The sequence below is a fragment of the Dermacentor variabilis genome, chromosome 5 (assembly GCF_050947875.1).
Source record: "Dermacentor variabilis isolate Ectoservices chromosome 5, ASM5094787v1, whole genome shotgun sequence".
In the NCBI taxonomy this organism is placed as follows: domain Eukaryota; kingdom Metazoa; phylum Arthropoda; class Arachnida; order Ixodida; family Ixodidae; genus Dermacentor; species Dermacentor variabilis.
Genome location: NC_134572.1, coordinates 125142049 through 125167833, shown reverse-complemented (window position 1 = coordinate 125167833; position 25785 = coordinate 125142049). Strand labels below are relative to the sequence as shown.

Below are 25785 nucleotides of genomic sequence, written 5' to 3'. Positions count from 1 at the left end.
TCATTGCGAAGCCGTATTGGCCAAGCGTTGGAGTGATCACCCACTAATAGAGAACGTGAGCTGGGGTTCAAACCGCCACGAGACACGTTAGTTTTACCCTACTCGCGGCCTGCCGTTGCAATAGTAATTCCGCTCAGTACGAGAGGAACAGCGGGTTCAGACACGGACATTCGTTTCACGTGGTTGGTCGAGGGACCAGTGTTGCGAAGCTACCACCCGCGGGATTACGACTGAACGACTGCAAGTCAGAATCCAGCCTGAATCCAGCCGTGCCGAAAGCGGCGGGCCACCACACTTCCCGGCTCGATGACGCATCCAGAGCGCGCTGCACCGAAGGCCGAGTACTGTCGAGACCACTGGTCGTGGCTTTCCGGGGCTATATGGCTGGCCTGAATTGCTGCAGTGTGAAATGGCCTGAAGACTACTCGGGTACCTGCGGTGGTGTCGGCCGGCTCAAGCGCACGAGTCATGTCCTCTCTCAGTACGTGTTTTATTTGCGCTATTCCTTTCAATATGGAGTTCAGAACACATAGCGAGAAACAAGGAGGGCCAGGGAGGTTAGCCAGACGGACGTCTGGTTGGCCACCCTGTACCGGAAAAATGGGGATGACGTATTGCAAGAAAGGAGGGGGAAAGACAAAACGAGATCACGCACCCATGCGTTCGTAAGCGTCTCTTCAAAGTATCCAAAGACTTGCGGAGGAAAATCATTGGAACACGTGCATGCTTTCTGGTTTGCTGATGGTTGAGGCAAGCACCTAGGATCTTTGCCTCCGTAAAGGGTCAGGTATATCGAAAGGTTCATCCATATGTATCGACAAGTGCGTCTTATTGGTACACAGCTGAAAACTTGCGCAGCAGTTGTCTTATGCACTTGTTATGTTGTCGTTTCTACCAACGCAAGTCTTCTCTCGCGGAGCTCATTCCTACATTTTATTCGTGAACAGCGAGGCCCCAAAGTGTGACAGACTAGTGTTCTTTGCAATGTAATGATCTGCACATGCTCGTGTACCGAAACACTGGAATATGCCGCGCCACATCAACTTATCGCCGCATTGCATATTTAGCCAAATCTCAGCGAAAAGCGTACTCTCTATACAAAGAATGCCTTTACCAAGATTAAATATTCGGTTTTCCGCCGGTACCTGCAGCACATGCTATAGGTGCGACGCGCACGTACGTAGCGTGCATGAAAGGGTAATGTCATTTTTACGTACGGGCGCAGACCTAACACTGTCACGTCTCTTTCCTGGTGGGATGAATAGACGACGCTGTCGTGAGGACAGGTTTTTCATATATGACGACCGGGCTCTATACATAATGCATTGGTGAGCGGCCAAAATTTCTCGCTTATTCTGTTGAATTTGCGGAGTGCCGAAGCGTGCATTTTCACTTCGAAGTCTTCCTGAATTTAAGCGTGCCTTTTTTTTTTGCAAATCACAGAAGCTTGCTTTTTATACGTTACTATTATTTGCTTTGAACGTGCCTGGTTCCCTGTACAAAATTAGTTCATCCTCTGGCACTTTTAATACTTACAGATACACGTTTCCGTGCTCTTACCGTTAGTGCGAGGCGGAGAACAGGCCGCGCTGATATTAGTAACCGATTGATGCTCCTCCCGTGCGCACAAAACTCCGCTCTCTATCAGAATCGACAAGTTGTACAACAATTAAAAGCGCAGTCGCTCTATTTAAAGACAACGGCGATCTGTGATTGTGCTATGCGCCCTATCGCATATATGACCATCTGCAACACTTCTAGTACTCTCTGATCTGCCTGCAGGAATGGTGCGTGGATGTGGCCTTGTACTCTAGTTAAGCGAAAACAGGAAAAACAGCCGCGGTGCGGATTACCTTGAGTTCTATTTCTCCGCGGAGCTCCAGCCGGAATGTCTTGAAAGTGTCGAGCACTGACTTTGTCGCCGAGCTTACGTGGATCTTCAACGCTGACATGCAAAAAAACAAACAAACGAAAATCACCAATAACTAAAGGGTTGAAGACATTGGCGTAAGCCCCTGACAATAGCAGTTGCTAGGCAAACACTTTCACACTGGGCACAATAACCTTTCCATCTTTTCTTCGGTTATATATATATATATATATATATATATATATATATATATATATATATATATATATATATAGACGAGAAGAAAGGGGGTTAACCGAGGGGTCCAATTTTTATTAATGATATAATAAGAAGCCATCAAACAATGACACCACGGACAACATTGGGCAAATTACTTGTACTTAGTAATTGGATTAAATAAATGATAAATTAATGGAAATGAAAGTTGATGAAAAAAGGTGGGAAACGATACCACGTCTACGCAATACGCGTGGCGATGCTCTACAACTTGAACTAACGCGGCGCAATTTTCCTATCCACTTTCGGGAGTATTTATGTTTTTTCTACTAGACATAACCGTTACCACTCACAAACCTTGGCGGCGGATGTGGAACACCCTTTCTGGCGCAGGCGTCCCGAGTACGTTATCTTTTTGGGTGAGGTCAACTTGTCAATAAACACACACATGCTACTTGAAGGCATTAATGTTGCTGGATTCAAGACCCTCGTTATGTAATAAACAAGAAGAAAGGGGGGTTAATTGAGCGGTCGCGCCAAAATTACGTCGATGTGACACGAACTTCGGCCGGTGGAAACAAAAGTATGCGCATTAGTTAGCCCTAAATTCATGTGTTTCATTCCTTGAGCACTGTACATACAAGGTGATCATTTTTAAGTTCTATGGAATTTTTAAAAATCGGTTGTGGCTGATAGCATAAATATTCTCCTTGAGCTGGATTACTCTATGAGGCGGACATTACTAGCACGAGAAATCGAAACACCTATTCAACTAATTAAGAAAAGTTCACTAATTAATTTTTAATTCATCACTTTACGGCCCACATTGCGATTTGCGCATTGGAGCCGGTGAGCTTGCAAGACGTATCGAAAATGATTTCCAGGACGACACCAGTTTCGAGATATTCCCAAAGTGTGGAACGAAATACATAGGCGCTCCCAGTTGCTTTTGTGCTTCGATGCATAAAAGAGCGTTTTGCTAAAAAGGTAAGTGAAACAACAGTGCATTTTTACGACAAGTTTGATGGCGCATACCTCCAAACTGGCGTCATTCTGTAATTTCATTCCACGTTGATATGCAATTGTAATACGTCCCATAAAGTAAATAATTCAAAAGATAAAACAGACCGGATCGCCACTGTGCCATGCGCAGGATGCACGGGAAGACACAGTCCACTTAATCTGCATGTGCTTGCAGATCTACATTAGGAAGAACAGCCGTAATGTCCGCACTAAACATTCATCAAACAGTGTCATCACTTGAACTAGGACATGTTCATGGCCCATGAAATAGCGTGCATATGGCTCAACGAGTACCCATTTACGCTTCACAAGAGACACACTTCTAATTAAGACGCTTTCGTTTGTTCAGCGTTGTAGTTTGTATCTGCGCATATTGTTTAATTTTTCATCGTACCCAGTCGTAGTAGTGTGCTAAGCGTGCCTCCAGGCAAATCTTTCCAGGATTCATTAGAGTCTCTCGCTCTACAGCTACAGGTGGTGTCCGAATCAACGTACCACAGGGTGGCACCCGCTGGGTTTAAAATGCGGATCTTAAAGGCTGTGCTCTTCCTGGTTTGAACGCGCCGGACACGATTTTGGGAGCCGGAAAGACTTCATAGATGAGAGGTTTTGGACACAGCCTATTCTCGCGGCGCATCCTTATTAAGATATACATGCTTTCCGTAAAGTGCTGTGGCGTGTTCCGGGCTGCTTGGACGTTGTTGATCATTCATGCTAGATTCATTAAGCACGGACACGGGTTTTCAGTAACACTCACAAGAAAAAGAAACTAGCTGATCCTCTGGATAATTTGGGTCAAATGATCCTTCGACTGAAGAGCCTTCCACAAGACTGATGTTCGCTGTGTACCCTTTAAGGTTGCTACAGGTGCGAATGCAGAAAACGTTGATTTTTTGTGGATTTGGAGGTGAACTCACCCATTCCTGAAGACTCCATGCGCGAGGCGGTGTTGACCGTGTCCCCGAAAAGGCAGTACCGAGGCATCTTGAGTCCGACCACACCTGCCACGCAGGGTCCTACGCAAGCAGTTCAGGGCCATAAACAAAGATAACTTCCACTTTCGCTCACGAAATTAGGCATTTAAAGAAATACGCGTCGAACGAATAGATAAGTGTAAAGGAGCTTGAGTAATGCATTTGTGCTAATCACTCGCTTTGCGAAGAAAAATTAACTCCCATAATCACTACTATGTGTGTTCGATATTGTGAATAGTTTTCGTCTACAAAGTATTGGAGGTCACGGCAATTACTGGGTCCTGCCTGCCTAAGAATGCAACCGATGCTTTTAGATCGTCGGCCCGTTGAGTGCCAGCCAAGTTTTAACTTGCAGGCTGCTCGAATATCACTGCGTATATTGCACATAATTTCATTTGCTCATCACATTTCTGGTCTAGTTACAGATGCAGGTAAGTGTTCAACATTCGGAGATCATGTTCCAGCGAAAATTGTAGGAGAACACAGCGAACTATAAATTGAAATCAGTGCACGTATACAGCTAACAGAATGCCATATCCGAGATGAAAACTAAGCATGAAGCAACCACATAAACTAATAAATGAAACATACGACCAAGTAACAGAGTGCAACCTCGTGTTTGTTTCTTGTTCTGAAAAATGTGCTACAAAATCCCTTGTTTCAGCAGACGAAGTTTGACAACGCTCATCGGAGTTCTTGTGGAGCCCGTCAAGCAACTCGTTGGGACGTCCGGTTTCTGTAGCAGCGATGTATTCCGTAAGAACTCGAATTAGCCATAGCCTAGACCTGAGGAGGAGGGAACGGAAGAAACTAGTATATAAGATGCCGATCAATGAGTTTGCGGTAAGAGGGAAAATAGAGGAATTCCAGATCAAGCTACAGAACAGGTATTCGGCTTTAACTCAGGAAGAGGACCTTAGTGTCGAAGCAATGAACGACAATCTTGTGGGCATCATTAAGGAGTGTGCAGTAGAAGTCGGTGGTAACTCCGTTAGACAAGATACCAGTAAGCTATCGCAAAAGACGAAAGATCTGATCAAGAAACGCCAATGTATGAAAGCCTCTAACCCTACAGCTAGAATACAACTGGCAGAACTTTCGAAGTTAATCAACAAGCGTAAGACAGCTGACATAAGGAAATATAATATGGATAGAATTGAACATGCTCTCAAGAACGGAGGAAGCCTAAAAGCAGTGAAGAAGAAACTTGGAATAGGCAAGAATCAGATGTATACGTTAAGAGACAAAGCCGGCAATATCATTACTAATATGGATGAGATAGTTCAAGTGGCTGAGGAGTTCTATAGAGATTTATACAGCACCAGTGGCACCCACGACGATAATGGAAGAGAGAATAGTCTAGAGGAATTGGAAATCCCACAAGTAACGCCGGAAGAAGTAAAGAAAGTCTTGGGAGCTATGCAAAGGGGGAAGGCAGCTGGGGAGGATCAGGTAACAGCAGATTTGCTGAAGCATGGTGGGAAGTTTGTTCTAGCGAAACTGGCCACCCTGTATACGCAATGCCTCATGACTTCGAGCGTACCGGAATCTTGGAAAAACGCTAACATAATCCTAATCCATAAGAAAGGGGACGCCAAAGACTTGAAAAATTATAGACCGATCAGCTTACTGTCCGTTGCCTACAAGGTATTTACTAAGGTAATTGCAAATAGAATCAGGAACACCTTAGACTTCCGTCAACGAAAGGACCAGGCAGGATTCCGTAAAGGCTACTCAACAATAGACCATATTCACACTATCAATCAGGTGATAGAAAAATGCGCGGAATATAACCAACCCTAATAAATAGCTTTCATTGATTACGAGAAAACGTTTGATTCAGTCGAAACCTCAGCAGTCATGGAGGCATTGCGCAATCAGGGTGTATAGATGAGCCGTAGGTAAAAATACTGAACGATATCTATAGCGGCTCCACAGCCACCGTAGTCCTCCATAAAGAAAGCAACAAAATCCCAATAAAGAAAGGCGTCAGACAGGGAGATACGATCTCTCCAATGCTATTCACAGCGTGTTTACAGGAGGTATTCAAAGACCTGGATTGGGAAGATTTGGGAATAAGAGTTAATAGAGAATACCTTAGTAACTTGCGATTCGCTGGTATTGCCTTGCTTAGTAACTCAGGGGACCAACTGCAATGCATGCTCACTGACCTGGAGAGGCAAAGCCGAAGGGTGGGTCTAAAGATTAATCTGCACAAAACTAAAGTAATGTTTAACAGTCTAGGAAGAGAACAGCAGTTTACGATAGGTAGTGAGGCACTGGAAGTGGTAAGGGAATACATCTACTTAGGACAGGTAGTGACTGTAGATCCGGATCATGAGACTGAAATAATCAGAAGAATAAGAATGGGCTGGGGTGCTTCTGGCAGGCATTCTCAGATCATGAACGGCAGGTTGCCATTATCCCTCAAGAGAAAAGTATATAACAGCTGTGTCTTACCAGTACTCACGTACGGGGCAGAAACCTGGAGGTTCTACTTAAATTGAGGACGACGCAACGAGCCATGGAAAGAAAAATGATAGGTGTAACGTTAAGGGATAAAAAAAATTAAATTATGGGGTTTTACGTACCAAAACCACTTTCTGATTATGAGGCACGCCGTGGTGGAGGACTCCGGAACCACCGGGGGTTCTTTAACGTGCACCTAAATTTAAGTACACGGGTGTTTTCGCATTTCGCCCCCATCGAAATACGGCCGCCGTGGCCGGGATTCGATCCCTCGACCTCGTGCTCAGCAGCCTAACACCATAGCCACTGAGCAACCACGGCGGGTAACGTTAAGGGATAAGAAAAGAGCAGAGTGGGTGAGGTAAGAAACGCGACTTACTGATGTCTTACTTGAAATCAACAAAAAGGAATGGGCATGGGCTGGACATGTAATGAGGAGGGAAGATAACCGATGGTCATTAAGGGTTACGGACTGGATTCCAATGGAAGGGAAGCGTAGCAGAGGGCGGCAGAAAGTTAGGTGGGCGGATGAGATTAAGAAGTTTGCAGGGACAACATGGCCACAATTAGTACATGACCGGGGTAGTTGGAGAAGTATGGGAGAGGCCTTTGCCCTGCAGTGGGCGCAATCAGGCTGCTGCTGCTGCTGCTGCTGATGATGATGGTGATGATGATGATGATTCTGTAAGTAGCTTTCACGGGGTGAGCTATTATATATGCTGTATTTATTAAAATCGTATTTTTTAGATTCTTTATTTTCTGCGCAACTCGCTTGGTTTCACAGTACGTACTTGCCACGTAAAAAGCTCATTTTTCAAACCCGCTATGTGTTCCTTCTGGTTACCGTCTGTCCCACGGACGCTAGAAGCGCCAACGAAAAGAGGGATGCGACGCGTGGAACGCTACCCACGCTTGAAGGTCGTCCTTCTCCGACTTCCATGAAGTTTTAATCATGAAAATCGGCCGGGGTTACTTGATGCAGCAGTTTTCTGTGCCCTGAAATGTCGATCTGTCCGCATACGGCGCAAGGATGATGCGCACAGAACGACGATCCTATAGATATGGAATGAATGCGTTCGCACGGACGTGCAATAAGTGAAAGATCAATCAATCAATCAATCAATCAATCAATCAATCAATCAATCAATCAATCAATCAATCAATCAATCAATCAAGCAATCAATCAATCAATCAATCAATCAATCAATCAATCAATCAATCAATCAATCAATCGTTTTAGTATCAAAGACACTTGGTGGTTAGAGACAAAAAGCCATCAGGCTTGAGAAGATCTGCAACCCTGAGTACTGGCAGACGAGGCGCATGATAACTACAGCACGTCAATAGAAGTAAACCGAAGAGTGTACAGAAGTCATATGTAAAAATTGAAACGTCATTAATCAGTTACTGCTGTCATAAATACTAGTAACAATAAAAAAAATAATAAATCGTGTTGCAAAAAACGGTTGTAGACACACCAGATTCACATGTGTACATGAATACCACGTGAGATTACACATCGTGTTGCGAAAGAAAAACACTGAGAAAATAGGAGCATCACAGCAAAGCAAATAAGACAGATAGGTGTGGTATTGTATTATATTTGGAACTCTGGAATATAAAGCAGCTCAGGTATCTGATATTTTATTATCTGAATGCCATACTTTGCAAGTGCGGTGTATTGATGCGGAGTGAGATGTGGAGCAAGATGCGGAGTATTGAGATCGTAGTATGGACATATATATACACAGACCGGCACAATTTCATGCGAAGCAGCGCGTGTCCTATCACAATTGGCCTTGCTTCTTTAGTTGTCTGGCAGTGTTACAGCTCCGTCCACTTTTCTAGAGGAACCAACCTGCCTGCCCCCAACTTGCGTAGCATCACGTGACGAATATAATAATAATTTTCTGCTCGCAATTACACCGAGCCGAGCTTGCTTCTTTGAAACCCTAACCGGTCAGAGAAACTCGGTTTTAAGAAGCCGCCTTTCTCCCTTTTTTTTTCGCTCCTCCGGTTCGATAGAAGCTGTCAGACGAACTAAACAAACGTTGCGTGGAAACAACTTAGTGGACAAAAAAGAACGACTTAAGAACGCGAGCTTCCTTCGAATATTTTCTAATCACGGGGAGGTTATATTACAGTTCAGGAAAAGGAAGCGAAAGGCTGACAAAAAGTACGAACCTCGGAGCCGAGGCGGCAGCGGCGTCTCAGTAAGTGCTAAAACGCTCCAAACGCAAAAAAAAAAGGGGTAATAATAATAATGATAAGAACAGCGGAACAGCACAACGCACGCCAAGTTCGATCCAGAATGAGTGGCCATCATTAAGCTTCTTGAGTAATTAAATGTTCCGTAATTAAATGTTCCTTACGTGTTCCTTTTCTGAATTGAGAAACTTCAAACTCGTGCTCGCGGATCAGCTCGGCTTCAGGAACGCACGTAAGCTGCGCGATCTGCGACGACATCCCTCCGGTTTGTCATCTGCTCTCGCAAACGAGCTCCACACGTGATCCGGATTACTAAGTCAGGATCTGCGAGCCAGTCACGGGCCCCGGGCTAAGCCCGAATCGGGCATCTTTTACGTTGTCACGGGAAATCGCCGCGGCGCAGGCTGGTCATCTACACGACCGAATTCTACGCATACATTGAAAAGGTAAAGTTAGGGCGTGCGGGCCATCTGATTTCAATTATTTTCCAGAATTACCACGGCCAGAGGAGTGGTTGAAGGTGCGATTTTTCCGTCTACGTTGATACGTACGAAGAAATATCCCGCTAAGGACACATCAGGGAAAGCGCGTTAACGAACGTCTGACGTGACATCCGGTAAAGAATGTTCTCGATTAGATCGAATTTTTTTCAAAAATGGAAGGATCACCTGAAAGCCGTCAAGCTGCCGTGGTGAGAGTTATGTCTGGGGCCATGAATTTGTTTAATTTCTGCGAACTATGTAATTGACTCTTCTCCCCTGTGTGAAACTGTGCACTGCCATCTGGTATAATTGAGCTTGTGACGCTTTTGAACTTTTCTTAGTTTAATGCTTCTTGTTTGCTGTTTGCGACAAACAGTAGCCGGTCTCTCAAGTAGATAAAGAATTCGAAGGCGAAAAAAGGAAGAAGGCGATGTTTAATTGCTTCAAGATGCATAACACAGATGAGGTACGGTAAAACACTATGCCACAAAATTCGAATTCACTTGTGCTATCTACCTCGGATTGTACGAAGTAAATGAGAGAGAGAGAGAATACAGAGGAAGACAGGGAGGCTAACCAGATGTAGTTCCGGTTGGCTACCCTGCATGGGGGGAAGTATTAAAGGGAATAAAAAGAGAAAGAGAGTGGAAGGGGGAGAAGGGAAAAGTAAAGAAAGTCGCAGTTTCGCCTGAAAGGCGAAGCATCGATTGCGATAGCAAATTAGTGGACAGCTATATACGAAGTAAGGGTGGCAGTTTTTATCGGTCGTATAAACTTGCAAACATAGGCATACAGACAAAATTAAGAAGCATGGTGTCAGGCGCGCAAAAGCAAAGGTGAACACCTCTCACTCGATGACCGCGGAAACCCGCTGTCAAAACGCTGGCGTGAGGAAGCGCAGCAGCAGCAGCGAGCGAACTGCCCTTCGTGCTGCGTCTCGCATCGACGCGAATTAAGCCGGGAAAAAACAGCGCGCAGTGCACGCGCTGTCCACGTCGCAGATGGCTCTCTGGATACAAGCGGCCTGGGCGGTCGCCCGAGGCGCCCAGTGTGGAACCCGCCACCCGTCCCTACCCTCCCACCGGAGCCTTGCGCGCGGCGGAAGACAGCGCGCGTCGTTGACGCTTTACTCGCTTGCGTGCGCGAGATTCAGCCGCAGTTGCCCGCTCACCCTCGAACGCTTTCACTCGCACGTGCAGTGTACGGCGCGCGGCGACGTTTTTATCGCCGTTAGACTTTATACGGAACCTCACGGCGACGCCGTGCGATGTGTGTAGTGCGCGAGACAGTGCCGTCGTAGTAGATGAGCGGAGGACGATAAAGAGTGCGCGCGCGGAGGTGAATCCCGTGCTGGGTGAAAGACGACGACATCGAAGAGCATCCGGCACGAGAACGCGTGGCGCAAGAAGGTAAAATGAAAGGAAAGGAATCCAATCGGAAGAACCCAGGGAGTTTCCAGGGGCCAATCGCCGATGAACACGGAACTCCGAAGGTCACCACTCGGGCAAAGACAAATCGGCCAGAGCGGCAGGAAAGCGAGGCGCTTCTCGCGAGGCACACAAAAGCGAGGAGTTGTCTTGCGGGCAACGAAGCTGCGAGGCAACTCCTGCTGGGCAGAGGGAACAGCTACAAGGCGTCTCACAACCCTGGCGCGAGGAAGAGCGCCGCCAGTGGTTATCGAGGTATGAGACCAACTGGAAGCCGTCGAGGTTAGCCAACACACAGTGAAATAATCGAGCATGTTAGCTTTATGCTTATACCACCCGTTGCGATGAGACCAACGAATATGCCTTTTCTTTAACATTAAAGATATTAAACATCGCCTGTGTCATGTAGCCCACATTTACTCGTTGGGGTAGATTACTCATCTGGAAAACTACACTGGAAATGAAAATGCATAATTGACTAATTAGGCGAATTTCACAAATCATTTTAGCGCACATATTACAATATCTGATCTGAAGCCCGTGATCTCGCAAGGGGTAACCGCTTGAAACGAATTTTCAAACTACCGCCAGTGTTGAGATAAATGCTGTCAAGCTTGAGGTAATGTTGCAGTATTGTTGCAGTTAATTTTTTAAAACAAAAATGCCATTTTATGCATTGAAGCTCAGAAACTTCTGGAACGCCGATGCATTTCGTCTCAATGTCACGTGAGTGCCAGATTTCACCGCGTCGTGTTTTCTACGGCGTGCGAAAGTGTCGCCATCGCAGCAGCCTTGCTGAAACTGATTTCCTATGAGCCTTCGCGCGCAGTTCCTTTTTCAGGCAGCAAGGCTGCGCGGCAACTATTGCTGCGCGAGCTTCCCCTCGACAAGTGCATTAAGTGCCGTTAAAGAATTACAGAAAGTCGAATTTACCATCGTGTTCTTCCAGTGGGTACCTCCCCATATCGGCGAAGCAGGCAACGAGGCCGCTGGCAGTTTGGCGCGCAAAGCGCTGCAATTCTAGCCCACGAAAAGGGCTCACCAGGACGCGATGAGAGACACAAAGGAGGCCATCTTAAGCCACTTCCATTCGTGGTGGTTCGCCGCCGCATCAATCTTGTGTGATTAGCGGACTTAACAGAACTGATGCCGCTCTCCTTTATCGAATCCGCACAGGGTCAGCGCAAACTCCAGCTTGGCGGTGCAAAACAGTGCTTGGCCCATCATCGTCATGTGTGCATTGTGAAGCTCTTGGTGTCATTGAGCGTTATATACTAAAGTGTCCCGAATTTCAAGCACAACGTAAGAAGGTAACAGATGGTTGGTTAGTTAGTTAAATGATTGGTTTAATGGCGCAAAAGCGGCTAAGGCTATGCTGCGCCAAACACGAGGTGTTCTAAAATCCAATTTAGGGAGAAAAAGTCTGTGTTAATAATCTTCATTTACGTAAACATACAGTGTCGTGTGGAAATTTACACACGTCAGATAATTGGACTAGCGGATCATCACCTAAAATTAAAGCAGGGTGTAAAGGTATGTGTAGTTGATATAAGTTGCGCAAAAGGTTACGTCTGTGTATTTCAATATGTGTACATGCCAGTAATATATGCATAACTGTTAGTGGTCCTTGGCATTTCTCATATGTTGGTGTGTCTTCTTTCGTTAATAAATAATTCTGTGTGAGGTATGTGTGCCCAACGCGTAGTCCGCCTAACACTACTCCGAAGAACCGCTCCTGATGATAACATGACTTCCACTCGCCAAGTATGGGTTTAGTGAGATGTAGCTTGTTGTCGGCTCAACGGTCCCATTTGTGTTGCCATTTTGACGTTAAGGCTTTTCTAATCGCACGGATACTCTGCTTATATGGAAGTGTTGTATTTGTTACGTCTTTGTATGCTGCAATCGATGCAAATCTATCAGCTGCTTCGATACCTGGTATCCCAACATGCTTGGAACCCAGCAGAAACAAATTGACTTCCCATATTTGTTAGGCGCCATCATGTTTAAAATGTCTTCTATCAGGGGTTAACACTCAGATTTCATATGTAGAGCCTTCAGTGTGCTTAAGAAATCAGTGTATATGACTGCATTTTTGTGTTTGTCAGTGATAATCTTTTTTAACAACCGATATAGCGTAAACTTCAGCCGTGAAAACAGGCGTGCTGTGGTAATCGAATACTTGTCTCCCAATTTTCCGTTACGGCCCCCATACCCACGTGTTCTTTTGTTTTAGAGCCATGAGTGTAATATTTCATGCTATTTTGATATTTCTCCTGAAGAGCACAGAATTCTTGTATAATGTGTTCGTGTGGGGCGTGAAATTGTACGACGGGGGCAACCGTTGTGATTTTTTGGCAATCTGGAGGACTTCATGGGGAATGCCAAAATCCCGACAATATTCCTCACATCGCAGGACAAGCGGCCTAATCATGTTCGGTTTATTTGTACAGTGTAAGCGTTAGTTGCATTGTGTGAGGATGTTGTAGCATATGTGTTGCGGTGATGACTGAATTCCGAGTACGTAGGAAAAAGTGAGTAACGCTCTGCGCTGCTGTAAGGAGGGTTCATTACACCCAACGTATAACCTTTGAGTAGGTGATGTTCTGTAGGCGCCACTTGCCAGTCGCAGCCCAATGTTATGTGCTGGATCAAGTCGTCGGATGTAGGACTATCTGGCTGAGCCGTAAACCACGGAGCCGTAGTCTAAAAAGCTACGCACAAGAGACCAATAATTACCTAAAAGACACATTCGGTTGGAAACCCCGTGCTTATGAGATAAAACATTGAGGATATTCAATGCTTTATTTGCCTTAATCAATGTGGGCTAGGAAGTTTAGTTTTTTGTCAAAGATTACTCCCAAGAATTTATATTTTCATTTTAGCGGAAGCGCGAAATCATTCAATATTAAAACCGGGTCTAAGCACAATCCTTGTTTTTGCGAGAATAGTACTGTAACAGTTTCTTTAGTAGAGAAGCGGAAGCCATTTTCTCAGCCCACTCTATTAGTTTATTTATTGTTATCTGGAGCTGCATTTCATATGTTGGTAAGTTTGAGGCGCGGCACGCTATTCGATGATCGATGCATATGGAGTGCATAACAGAGGGAAGAATGACTTTGTTAATAGAGTTCATCTTTACTGTAAAGAGCGTTATGCTAAGTATGCAACCTTGCGGCACGCCGTTTTCCTGGATAAATATACGCGAGAGCACAGTGCCTAGACGGATTTGGAGTATGGTATGGTATGAAGAACTTTATTTAGGTCCTGAGGGATCAGTGTGGGACTGATGCGGGCCGCTCCCACGTCGATACAGAGAGGCCGAGCCCCTCTGCCGTCACACGGGTCCTCTGGACAGCCCCGAGTTGGTCCGCCAGAACTTCACTGTGCAGCATCCGCTGCCACCACTGGTCACCTCGAGAACCATCACAGGCCAACGCCAAGCAGACAAAGCATGTGTTCTAAATCGAGCAAACTCCCACACTTACTACAATAGAGTGAAACCCCGCAGTCCGGATTAATTTCATTCATGATGACCGGGTTAGGGTACGTTCGTGTCCGCAGAAGCCTTAATGTAACCGCCTGTGGCCTATTTAATTTAGAATGTGGCAGGGGGAATGCCCTGCGCCCTAAGTAATAGTGCTTGATGATTTCGTTGTAGGTTAACAGTTCGTCCCTGTACTCAGGAGCGAGAGATCCAGCCCCTTCAGGGAGTTCACGGCACACTAATCCTTGTGCCTCCTTGTGCGCCACCTCGTTGAGGTTACGCGGGGCTCCCTCCACTGTCGCCATGTGCGCCAAAAACCAAGTGACTGTATGTTCTGTTGGGCATAAAATCAGCGAGACAGTTTAGAATTTTTTCACGGATTCCTAACGCAGCGAGGTCACGTAAGATTACAAATCTCCAAGTGGTGTAATACGCTTTTTCTAGATCGAAGAACACTGCCAGGCAGTGCTGCTTGTGTAAGAAAGCTTCACGTATTTCCTCTTCAAGTCGGACGAGGCGGTGAGGCACTGAACCCCCTTTTTTATACCCGCAATGATGAAAATCAATAAAGTTCCGTATATCAAGCGTGAATGTTAATCTCGCATTTACGGCACTTTCGTACGATTTAATCAAACAGATTGTCAGGGCAATGGGTCGAAAGCTGCTTAGGAATGTGGGGCATTTACCTATTTTTTAAAAAGTCACAACTATGGCGTCTTTCCAACTTTTTGGCATGATTCCAGATTAAAATACCTTGTTGAAAAATTTAAGGAGAGCATCTACGGATGCTTGGGACAGGTGTGGAAGCATGGAATTATGTATCCGGTCAGGACCTACTGCAGTTTTTTTACCAGCGCAGAGTATCCTGTTTCATGTAAAGTGAGTGGAGCGTTGTATTTTTCCCTTGGCGTACAAGCAGTTGGTAGTTTCTCCTTTTCTGCCGACAGTTTGTATTTTAAGAACTTGTTTGAATAATTAGCCGAGCTAGAGACGTTATAGAAATGCTCCCCAAGAATATTCGCTTGTTATTGTCTGAGTGCCTGTAAGGGCATCTTGTATGATGAGTAGTCCTCGCTAAATTTCCTGACCTGTTCCCACATCCTTTTGGATGTGACGGTGCTATTAATTGTAGATATGTCTTTCTGCCAAGAGCATTTTTCTGTCTATCTCCGAATGTATCGAGCTTTGGCTTTGGCTTGTTTGGAATTCAGAAAGTTGTTATGTGTTGGGTATCTACGTAAGGCTCCGAAGACCTTATTTTGCTGCTTTTTTGCTTCAGTTGCATGCACGTGTCTACCGAGGATTCAGCTTTTTCCAAACAATGCCAGAAGATTGGGGAATGGTCTTTTCAGCTGCAGAAATAGATGGACTCAAGCGCAGAACGACAACACAATCAAGTGCAAGTGACGTTTTGTTCCCGCGAGGACATTGGATATTTAGGAGGCAGGTGCTTCGGCTCCTCCTAAAGTTCTTCCGTGATACAGGGATGGGAAGTGAGTGATGAGCCGTTCATTATAAAAGATAAAGACGCCAAATAAACGGACACACACAAGAGAAGAGAATGGGACAGGACGCTTTCTCTTGTGTGTGTCGGTTTGTTTGGCGTTCTAATATTTTACAATGAACAGCTACCAACTAGCCCAACAGGAAGTGCTTTTAAGAATGATGAGCCCTATGGGTCGCCGTGGTTCGGAAAACGCGCAACATATTGGGCTCCGAGTCAACTTGTTTTCTTTTTGTAACCTGGTGTTTTTAGCTTTACTGCGAAGTGTTTCAGACCGTATCGGGGTTGATAGGTAGTGTTCAGGCACAGCAACTGCCGGCATCTTTTGCAAGGCTAGGTCCGTCTGCAGCAAGCAACAATCCTCCCTCGCCTCCAGCTTCTCCTCCTTCTGTTTGTCGCAAGCTTTGGGAATGCGCATCTCAATACTGGTGTCATCCCCAGAACTCGTTCCACGTAGATGCGACTTTCGCAGTCATTGACTTAAATTTGTAATTGCTATGTGCACTGCACAGTAATCAGTTGAGTAGTTGATTAGCGAAACTCTGTTAATTATCAGATATTCTTTTTTTTTATTTCTAGCACAAATCCATTTCAGAAAGTAATCCATCTGAAGTAGTGGAACTGTGCTACGCGCCACTGTTGTTCTGGTAAAATAATTCTGTTGAGGATAAAGTAAAACACAGCAGCTCAACAGGAACATAGGCTCAAAACGCCAAAAGCTTATGTAGGCAAATAATACTAATCGCATTAAAAGTGACCGCTCTAACGAACGGGGAAATTTTCTATGAAAGGTGACCATCGTTAACATGACTTTATATGGGCCTGAAATTTCTGATGCAAAAATGCCTAAATATATACGTTCATTTAAGAATATGAACATGCATATGGTGAAGCGTCAAATCGCATACGCTGATAACAATTATGATACGCTATACGATCATTATGAACATATACTGTCGTACAGCCTCTGTAATTGACACAGGCTGGTCAGGCCTCTGTTCGAAATAGAAAATAGCGCTGAAAATAACGACAGTTAAAGACTGTCTGTTGTCCAAGGGACTGCACCAGCTTGACGGCGAGGGACAAATTTCTGCTTCTTTTGAAAGCTCCAAAGTATTAGACTACGTGCATTCTCGTCCACGCCATCGTTGCGCACGGTAGGTATTTTATAGTTTCTTCACAGGCGTTGCAATCAGCCGACCAAGCGTGAGTCAGTGTTAGTTAAAGAGAAACAGAATCAACATAATAAATATTGCTTCATGTGAGACATCGTAAGGTAACAGATGAAGAGAAAGAACGATTTAATGGATACTGGAGAGGTTTTCCTGGCGGTGTGCCTACAGGGGTAAGCTAACGTCAGCACTGTGTCCTACGAGCAAATTACGTGAAGATATAGCCCATCTAATCTGCGCTTGCGGGCTATGTACGCTATACGAAGAAATACTGTAGTGTACAAGCTATGTACACTACAAAGCACCGTTGGCACACCGGTATGTTTTCGCGTTTCTGTCTTGCCGAGTTCCTTTTGACAATCGTTTTGTCAGATAAGGATGGGGAGGACCAAACTAAGACAGCATTTCTTATTAACGTGTCATTTTCTTTTTTGCATTTCTGCTCAATCAAAGATAAGCCGTTCTGTTAGTTTTATATTATCAGACAAAAAGAAAAAAAGCCGATGTCTGAGGTGCGTGATCTCGGAAAAACACGACAGTGAAAAGGTAAAAATTCGGGCATTCAGCGTTTACCAACTGCTAGCCTCTGAACCAAAACACCTCCTTGGCCCCTGGACTTGCACTTCCTTTGCCTTTTGCGCGACGAAAGCGCGTTCGTGTTTTCTTAGACACACTGTTCTCAATGAGACACTTTACTTGAGTATTAAGTGCTGTCTTTTGTGTGCGTTGTGTGTCTTTGTTGGAAACAGTGCACATCATTTCATTTAGCTGGTGCACATTCATCGTAGGGTGACACAAGGCGAACGCCATTACCGCAAAGTCACGTGCTCTCACGCTAAACAAAGAAATTCAAATCAATGCGCTCCATGTAATGTGAAGGCTGTTTTATGACGGTATTATAGCCGGAGCCACTGAAAAAAAAAAGACATTGTCACTTTGACAAAAGTTGTTCGTGTACCGGACTCTTGACGAGGGGTCTAGCGGAAGGCGTAAGAACAAATGGAAAGACGTGGCAAGCACACGCGATCGCAAGGTACCACATGGCAACGTGAAATAGGCTGACTGTGTCCTACCAATATAAAAAAAAGACAAAGCAGGAACAAATGTATTATATTTACAACATGCATGACTGTTAGATGCAATGATGCCAAGGCGGCCAAGAACAAAGTAGCGTTTGTTTTTGTTTTTCCTTCTCCGTACTGTCGTGAGCGCTTGTCTCCAGTGCAGCTCTTCTTCTTGCCGTTAAACACCACGCATCGATTATTCAGTTCTTCTTCAAAAGAACAGAGCGTCCACGGGTTAGCCGCACTATTCCCACGAACGAGGCAGCCTTCACGTTGTAGGGAGCTCTAAGAGGTGGAGAAGTTGCACCGGTCTTCGCAGTGTAGAGGCGTTAGCAGCTTAACTACGCAGGTGCTATAACGTTACCACCGCGCCCCATTAAAATTTCTGTCACTCCGCCACTCTTCCATATTTTATGAGGAGCGTTGTCATCGGCTCAACGCAGAGCCAACAAATATTCGTTTCTACACCGCTTACGGAAGTCGTTTAGCAGTTGTTGACAGTGTATCCTCTAATCCTCTAATCATCCCTTTCTTAGAAGATGGTGATAGTTTATGTTGATCGGGAGTTGGAAGCGCAGTACGTCCGTTCCTAGTTACGAAATGTGAAGACGTGAGAACTTCCGCAAAAAAGAAAAAAAAAATGCAAAGAAAAATGATGTGACTGAAGTGCGTGGTCGAGAGGTGACACTGCTTCTACTTCGCAAGGTGTCGTACACAGCTTTTCGGAAGTGAGTCTAGCTCTGCTGTTAATATTTCGTAGAGACGATTTCACCGTGCGAACTAAGCTCTCACAGGAGGCTGCTCTTTCGATGATAAGCTTTTCCTTGATGCGTTTCTCTGAGCAGTGGCTCTCCACTTGCTCGTGATATAGCGCGGTAAATAATGGAGCAAGTTCTTTTGAAACGTTCTTAAAAGTGAGAAAATAGTCAGTGCGAATGGTTTCAAGTACGCTACGACAAGCCGTGCATCTTCGGAATGAGAGTAAGAAATGCTATGGATAAATCCCACACCAACTCTAAATGAAACACTCCGTCACCGCACACGTGAAACGTTCAACGAATGGTCATTTCTGAAGTGGGCGGATAGTTTTTAGAGATCTATTCCCGAACTTGCAAAAGCTCGGAGCGGCAAACACTCTCGCTAGGTAGCGGAGCCATAGATGCAGTGCATGGTTTTTCTCTTTTGCTTTCGCACAAGCATCGCACTGTCTAATTCAGCATTATTTACCACTTCCGGAAAATGTCCAAGCACTAAACTGCAACAAATGAATTATGTATTTAAAGTCTTTTAGAAGCAATGAAGCAATGGCCGCCAAAAACAATGTGATTTCTATTTTCTTCTCTGAGCTGTCGTGAGCACTTGTCTCCAGCATATTTATTTCCTCTCCTTTAATGGAATCGAGCGTCCTCGGGGCAGCTGCATTATTTGCAAGTCAGGCTTTTGGGAAGGTTGAAGAGCTTCCTAGCATCGAAGAACTCCAGGGAATACTGATAAAAAGTCAATATGAGTCACCAAAGCAAGTGTCCGGGCTCGACGCATTGCCAAGAGCGCGTAGATTCAATAAACTATTTTCTTTGTAGCCGGCTCCCTCACTGCCCTCGGCGGTATCGTGCGACAGTATCTACAGAGCCCTGCTTCAATTCTACTTGGTGATTCCTCTGATCCACGCAAGGTACACTTGGACGTTGAAACGACGCTACCGGGGTACGACAGAAAACATTTGACACTCCAAGTGAACTCTGAATGTCTAATGAATGTATCACACATTCATGCTGGTTTATGACAGCTTGAATGGCTAATGCCATGTATCACGCTTGATATCTCAGTAGCATGCTAGTTGTATTACCAAGCAAACATCTCCATCATTCATTAAAGAACGTCTCCTCGATCTGAAGAAACTTCGAGCGGGAACAGGCAATGCCTACGTGCAGCGCAGCACCCGAAGCTACTACTAAGACCTGTGGACGGTGACTAGGCGGCAGATTCCGGCGGGCTCTACTCAATGAAGAATTCGCTGAAGGTTTACAATTTTAGTGTAACCTTGTATGCATTACTAGTGCAGATGGATGGAACCAAATGTACGTATGTTTCAACTTTGCCGAAAGATTGTAGATGAGGAGACGAGGAAAAAGGAGATTATTGCTAGCAGCAGTCGAACTACGAGGGCGAATCAGAAAATATTTGACCCTATTTTTATAAGCCAAAATAAAGTACATACATGTAATTACAAATATAAGTACTATTCTACGTAGCTTACACTATTTCTTCACATAGTCCCCACACTGGTTCAAACACTTGCCTCATCGCAGCACTAAATTTGAGATGGCCCTGTCAGTCAGCAACGCACGCGGCCTCCCCGTCATGCAAGATTTCCCGGACTTTTGCAAACTCGCAACACCACCATCTCGCACTTCTCAAAGCGAGACGTCTTTCCCCATATGTGGGCTGCATTTTCCTGTGGATTTCGATGGGCGTTCTTCCCTTGCTCCATAACAAACGAATCACACTTCGTTGCTCGCATGGCGTGGACGTGCGAAGCACAACCGCCATCTTGATCACGGACGGACGGACGGACGGATGGATGGATGGATGGATGGATGGATGGATGGATGGATGAATGGATGGATGAATGGATGGATGGATGAGTGGATGGATGGATGAATGAATGAATGGATGGATGGATGGATGGATGAAAGGATGGATGGATGGATGGATGAAAGGATGGATGGATGGATGGATGGATGGATGAAAGGATGGATGGATGGATGGATGGATGAGGCTCAACCCTTTGAATCGGGCGGCGGCGGCGCGCGCCGCCTAGCCTTTGAACAAGTCTCTCAACAGTATATCAACAAGTCGCTGCTGTCACTTCAGCAAGTGACCGCAGCGTCGTGCCGCGGAGCTACCGGCAGATAAGGACGAGCCGGTCCAAAAAAAGTCCGCTGCCAGGAGCGAATATGTTGACTTCCTATTTACGGCCATAATTTAGCTAAAAACATTTGGGACAACGACTTTCTGATTTCCCCCCTCGTATATACAGTGTGTTTCAGCGAACACATTCAAAAATTTAAAAAAAAATTGCCAGTGAAAGATAGCACAATTCTTGTTCATGAACTGGTCTACTTGATGAGGCGGACAATACTCGCACAAGAAAATCCATATGCAGAATCGACTAATTAACAAAAGTCACTAATTTAGTTGTTAACTAATTACTTTCTGGCGCACCTTGCAACTTATAAATTCTACCGGATGAGACTGCGAGGCATACCCAAATGAAAAAAAAATTGCGTGGATGACACCATTTACGAGGTATGCACTGTCGTTCCGCTTACTTTCTTAACAAAACGCAGCTTTATGCATTCAAACACAAAAGTAACTGGAACACCAATGCATCTCTCCGCAAAGTTTGGGAATTAATATATGAAAACTGGTGTCATCCTGAGAACACGCTCCAAGTGGATCCGCCTTGAGAACTCCCCGGCTAGAATTTATAAATTGCAACACGTGCCACAAGGTAACTAGTTAAAAACTTAGCGAGCTTCTGTTAATTAGTAGATTATGCATTTCAATTTCTTGTGCAAGTGATGTCCACCTTTTTGAGTAGACCACCTCGTGGACTAGAATTGTGCTGTCTGTCACATGCAACTTTTTAAAATATTGAAAACTGTTCGCTGAAACAGCCGGTATATCATTTCTAATAAATTCCGGCGATGCAGCGCGCAAACGATATTTGTTTAGACGGCGATCATTGACGGAGTGTTAAAGCTAGATTAATGCTTCTCAAAAGCTCATCAAGAGATTTACACAGAAGAGAATGAAGAGGACGGGTTAGAAAACGCTGCCGCGGAATTGGTGCTCTATCCTTATTTAGTATGTCTTCGCGTTTTAGGGACGCTCCAGACCTATTGTGCGAACGCATTCGTCATACAGTCTATTGCATATGCGTAAAAAAGAAAGAAAAAAAAGAAAAAGCACGACAGCGACGTAACATGCTTTCTTTTTGTCCATCTGCAGCTGTTTTGCGTTGTCGTATTTCTCTGCCAGTCAGCAAAGACATAAAGATCAGTGCAAAAAGAAAAAAAAACAAGCAAACAAGAAAGGAATGCGTCATTTTTGTGAGCTTGTGTCGCCAGCCTGGAAATTATTTTAGCGACAACACGCACCGAATGTTTACAGAAAGTATGTACACGTAAGTTTGTTGTAACTGGAAATATCGTTTGCCTTTCCGCGAATTTCGGGGGATTAGTTGCCGTTACCTCGCCATTGGAAGGGGGCTCAGCATGACAAAAGCAGCACGTTCGTGCCTTGCCACTGACCAGAAATGCGACGCTCACTGCTCAGGCAGCCGGTGTACACAGCTATTTGCACTCTGTGAACGCAAACAAGGACACGAAAGACGTTTATCACCAAACACGGCGAGGTGCAACAACAGCCGACGAGTTCGTAAAACAGCTGACTGCGCACACCAGCACACGCTTGAAGCAGTGGAACGTGCGCAGGATGCAGTGAGAGAAAGAGAGATTTATTAAAATAAAAAGCTGAGAGCTTTGCCTCTGACGATGCACTGAAAAGAATCATATAAATCACTTCTATGACATCCAGGGAATCCATTCCATGCTCCTGTGCTCCCAATGCGATAGTTCTATTATGTCACTGTCGTATTGGCGGTGTGGCGAAGACTTTTAATAACTGACGATTCCACGGATGCGAGTCAGCCTCAAGTCTCGCTGCTTCAATAACTTGCAACGCGCGCACAACTGACGGATGCCTAAGTTTGAAGTTCTCAAATTTTACGTGAATAAATAAATAAATAAATAAATAAAAACACACACACAGACACATTCTGATTTCGAGGCGTGCCATGAGCTAGTGGGGGACTCCGGATTCATTGTAAATACCTGGAAGGGTTCTTTACCATGCACGCAATGCACAGTACAAGATCATTCCCGCACTCCGCCACAACTGTGGATGCGGCCGCCGTGGTTGGGATCGAACCCGAGACCAAGAGTTCGACAGCGGAACCCCATTGCAACCGAGCTAGCACGGCAAGTTCTCAAATCTCTCTGTTATGTGACAAGTTTTGGCCCCGTACGGTACAGCACTAGCAGAGTACAATGACTACATATACCTGGTGTCCGCTTTTAGATTATAGATAATTAAAAGAAAGTACCCGAGGAGAGAGAGCGCAATGCCAGTCTTTGGGCTGGATTACTCGCAGAGGTGGACGTTACTTTTGCGAGAAGTCAAACTGCAAACGAGAGAAGAGCAAGCGTGGGTGAGCAAACAGTGGAATCCTATATTCCAGCGGGGTAGGCCACGTTGCCTGTATAGGGGAGATTACCGGTGGCTTATTAGAGTAACAATCAATTAAAGTGTACCATCGTTGCATTCTACAGCTTCTAATATATCGGGCAGAAACTTGGAGGATAACAAAGAAGCTTGAGACGTAGTTAAGGACTGCGCAACGAGCGATGGAACAAACAAGGTTGGGCCCAAGGTTAAGCGGCAGGAAGACAGCAGTATGGATTGGGGGCAACGGAGCGGGACACTCTAGTTGACATTATCAGAAAGAAAATGGGGAAAGATTTGGACAGGAAACCGGTGCATGGTCTATAGCAGTTACAGAATGGGTGCCTAGGGAAGGAAGGCGCAGTCGATGACGTCAGAGAATTTGGTGGTTGGCTGAAATGAGAAAATTTGCAGGCACAACCTTGAATGAGCTAACGCAAGGCAGCGTAATTAAAGATTGCTGGGAGAGGCCTTGGTCCTGAAGTGGACGTAACAATGGAATAATGATGGCGTTTATAGCAACGCAGGGGAGGGAAATGCAGCCGCCGAGGGTGGTAGAGGATTAAGTGGTGTCACGAGATAAGGGCATCTGTAGGCATAGCATGAAGTCAGCTCGACTCTATTGGGGATTGATGGGAGAGGCCTTCGTCCTGCATAGGATATAAAATACGCTGATGATGATATTTCCAAAATCAACCAGCCAGAGCGAGCCCATTTTGCTGGTGCCGGAAGTGGGATTAACGTCAGCGGCGGCGTTGGCAACATAGATACCCTTTGGAATTGCGTGCCATTATATTGGAAAATATGCTTTTAGGGCGCTAAAAATCCATACGCAATAAACACACACAGACACAAAGTCATGGCGCTGTGCTTGTTTTTGTGTATCTCTCCCTTGCATGTGCATTTTTAGCACCCTAAAATAGTGTTTTCCAAATCGCACCAATTTGCCCAAGAATAAGCTTTATTAATGTAATTAGATACACACGTAATGCAGCAGCAGTGAGCGTCCTAATATGATTAAACTCTAGTCACATGCCGCGTGTGTTCAGATACGTCATAGTCGTACGCTTCCTCTGTTGTCTGTAGAGGATTGCGCGATCTTTCTAGAACGTTATAACCGCGTGAGGCGAAAGCTGAAACCTCCTTCTACCCTCGGTAAACGCAAAGGGAAGTGACGAGCTAGCGACTCGCATGACTCGCCTCGTCCTCCCCATATTGACGCATCCAATGCCCTGCGCATGCAGTGTAGCAGGAGGTTCTCAGCTGTCTCTCTTCACGAGATCACAAAACATTACGGTGGTTTCGATGAAACAGATTAAAGGGACAGGGAGTGTGAGACAAGCGAAATGGGAGAATGGAGTGTTCGATATTTAGGCTTTTGTAGTCATTACTTGAAGGAAATGCCGGTCGGCAGTACGTGAGTTTCTCTAGCTGTGGCGAAGCTCAAAAGGGGCTGTAGGGCTTGGCGTTTCTTGAGTTCGTCAGCGTGTGTGGCGTGAATATACAGAGTGTCCCAGATAACTTTAACGAAGCTGTCCAACTAAAAAAAATAAGAGAAGAAACATGGTCCAAGACACAATTGTAAAACCTATGATATTTGGTAGTCAATGGTCTGACGACTAAACACCGTAGGTCTTAAGTTCGTATCGTACGACTTGTTTTTAATTCTTTTTCTTTTCGTTGAACACTCTAGCTAAGGTTTGCTGCAGGGGTTATTCTGTAGTATATAAAAGAAGTGTCTACTTTCCATGAAGCTTCGACGCGGCAGACGCGCCACGAGGATTCTGGATCACAACGGGCGTGGCTTGGACAAGTGACAGCACAGCAATGAACTGCCTTCGGCGCAATGAGTATTAAAATAACCTTGTTATCACGAGCTACTCTGCTTTGTATCTTATTCGTGTTTGTTAGCTCGAGAGAGTGCTTATAGTGATTCGCTCTGTGTATTGGAACTGATGCTATTTTGCTCTAAAGAGTGCCGAGTTCTAAGCGAGACTATTTCGGGCAGCTTATTGTTGGCTTCGATCTCTATTGAAACCATTGTATACACGTGTTGTCACAGCAGTACTTTGTACTATTGTCTATTGTATAAAGTTTGCTAGTTCGCGGCAACCGGCGTCTGCTGGACACAAAGAAACCTAACGTCTGTGACGTGGCGTTCGGCGGATGCTTTGACTCGGCAATGTACCATGGAAGGTGAGAACAAGAAGAGCACAAAATAAAAGCTATAACACTGGGGGACCGCATGAAGCGGCATACTTGTTCACTTAAGCATATGGCGAATTATACTAGTTGTCACGGAGCACTAAGGGGGCATTGCAAGGGTCATACAGGATAGCATGTAAGCCTTAATGCGAGCATAAGTGGGCACAAACGCCAATAACGAAGTCATTTTAACATTGTTCAGGACAACATTCATTTGGGCTCGATGGTGCATACTTGAATTACGAAGGAACAGCGCCAACGAAGACGACCACAAGTGGGGAGAACGACACAGGACAAGCGCCAACTTCATCTGTCTTTATTCACCGAAAATTCAGCAAATATAAGAAAAATCACAGACATGCGCACAATGACCATAATGCATCATCTGCCAAACC

The 25785-nt window shown here is 45.2% G+C and overlaps 1 protein-coding gene across 2 annotated transcripts in view; it reads right to left on the bottom strand.

The window, feature by feature from the left end:
* LOC142583140 (atrial natriuretic peptide receptor 2-like) overlaps nt 1-25785 on the bottom strand; it is a 385116-nt gene that overhangs the window by 18777 nt on the left and 340554 nt on the right. For both annotated transcript variants that reach the window (XM_075693481.1, XM_075693480.1), the window contains 2 exons: nt 4027-4125; nt 1854-1945 (listed from right to left, as the gene is read on the bottom strand). In XM_075693481.1, the coding sequence (XP_075549596.1) occupies nt 1854-1945; nt 4027-4125 (191 nt within the window). The remainder of the gene's footprint in view (nt 1-1853; nt 1946-4026; nt 4126-25785) is intronic.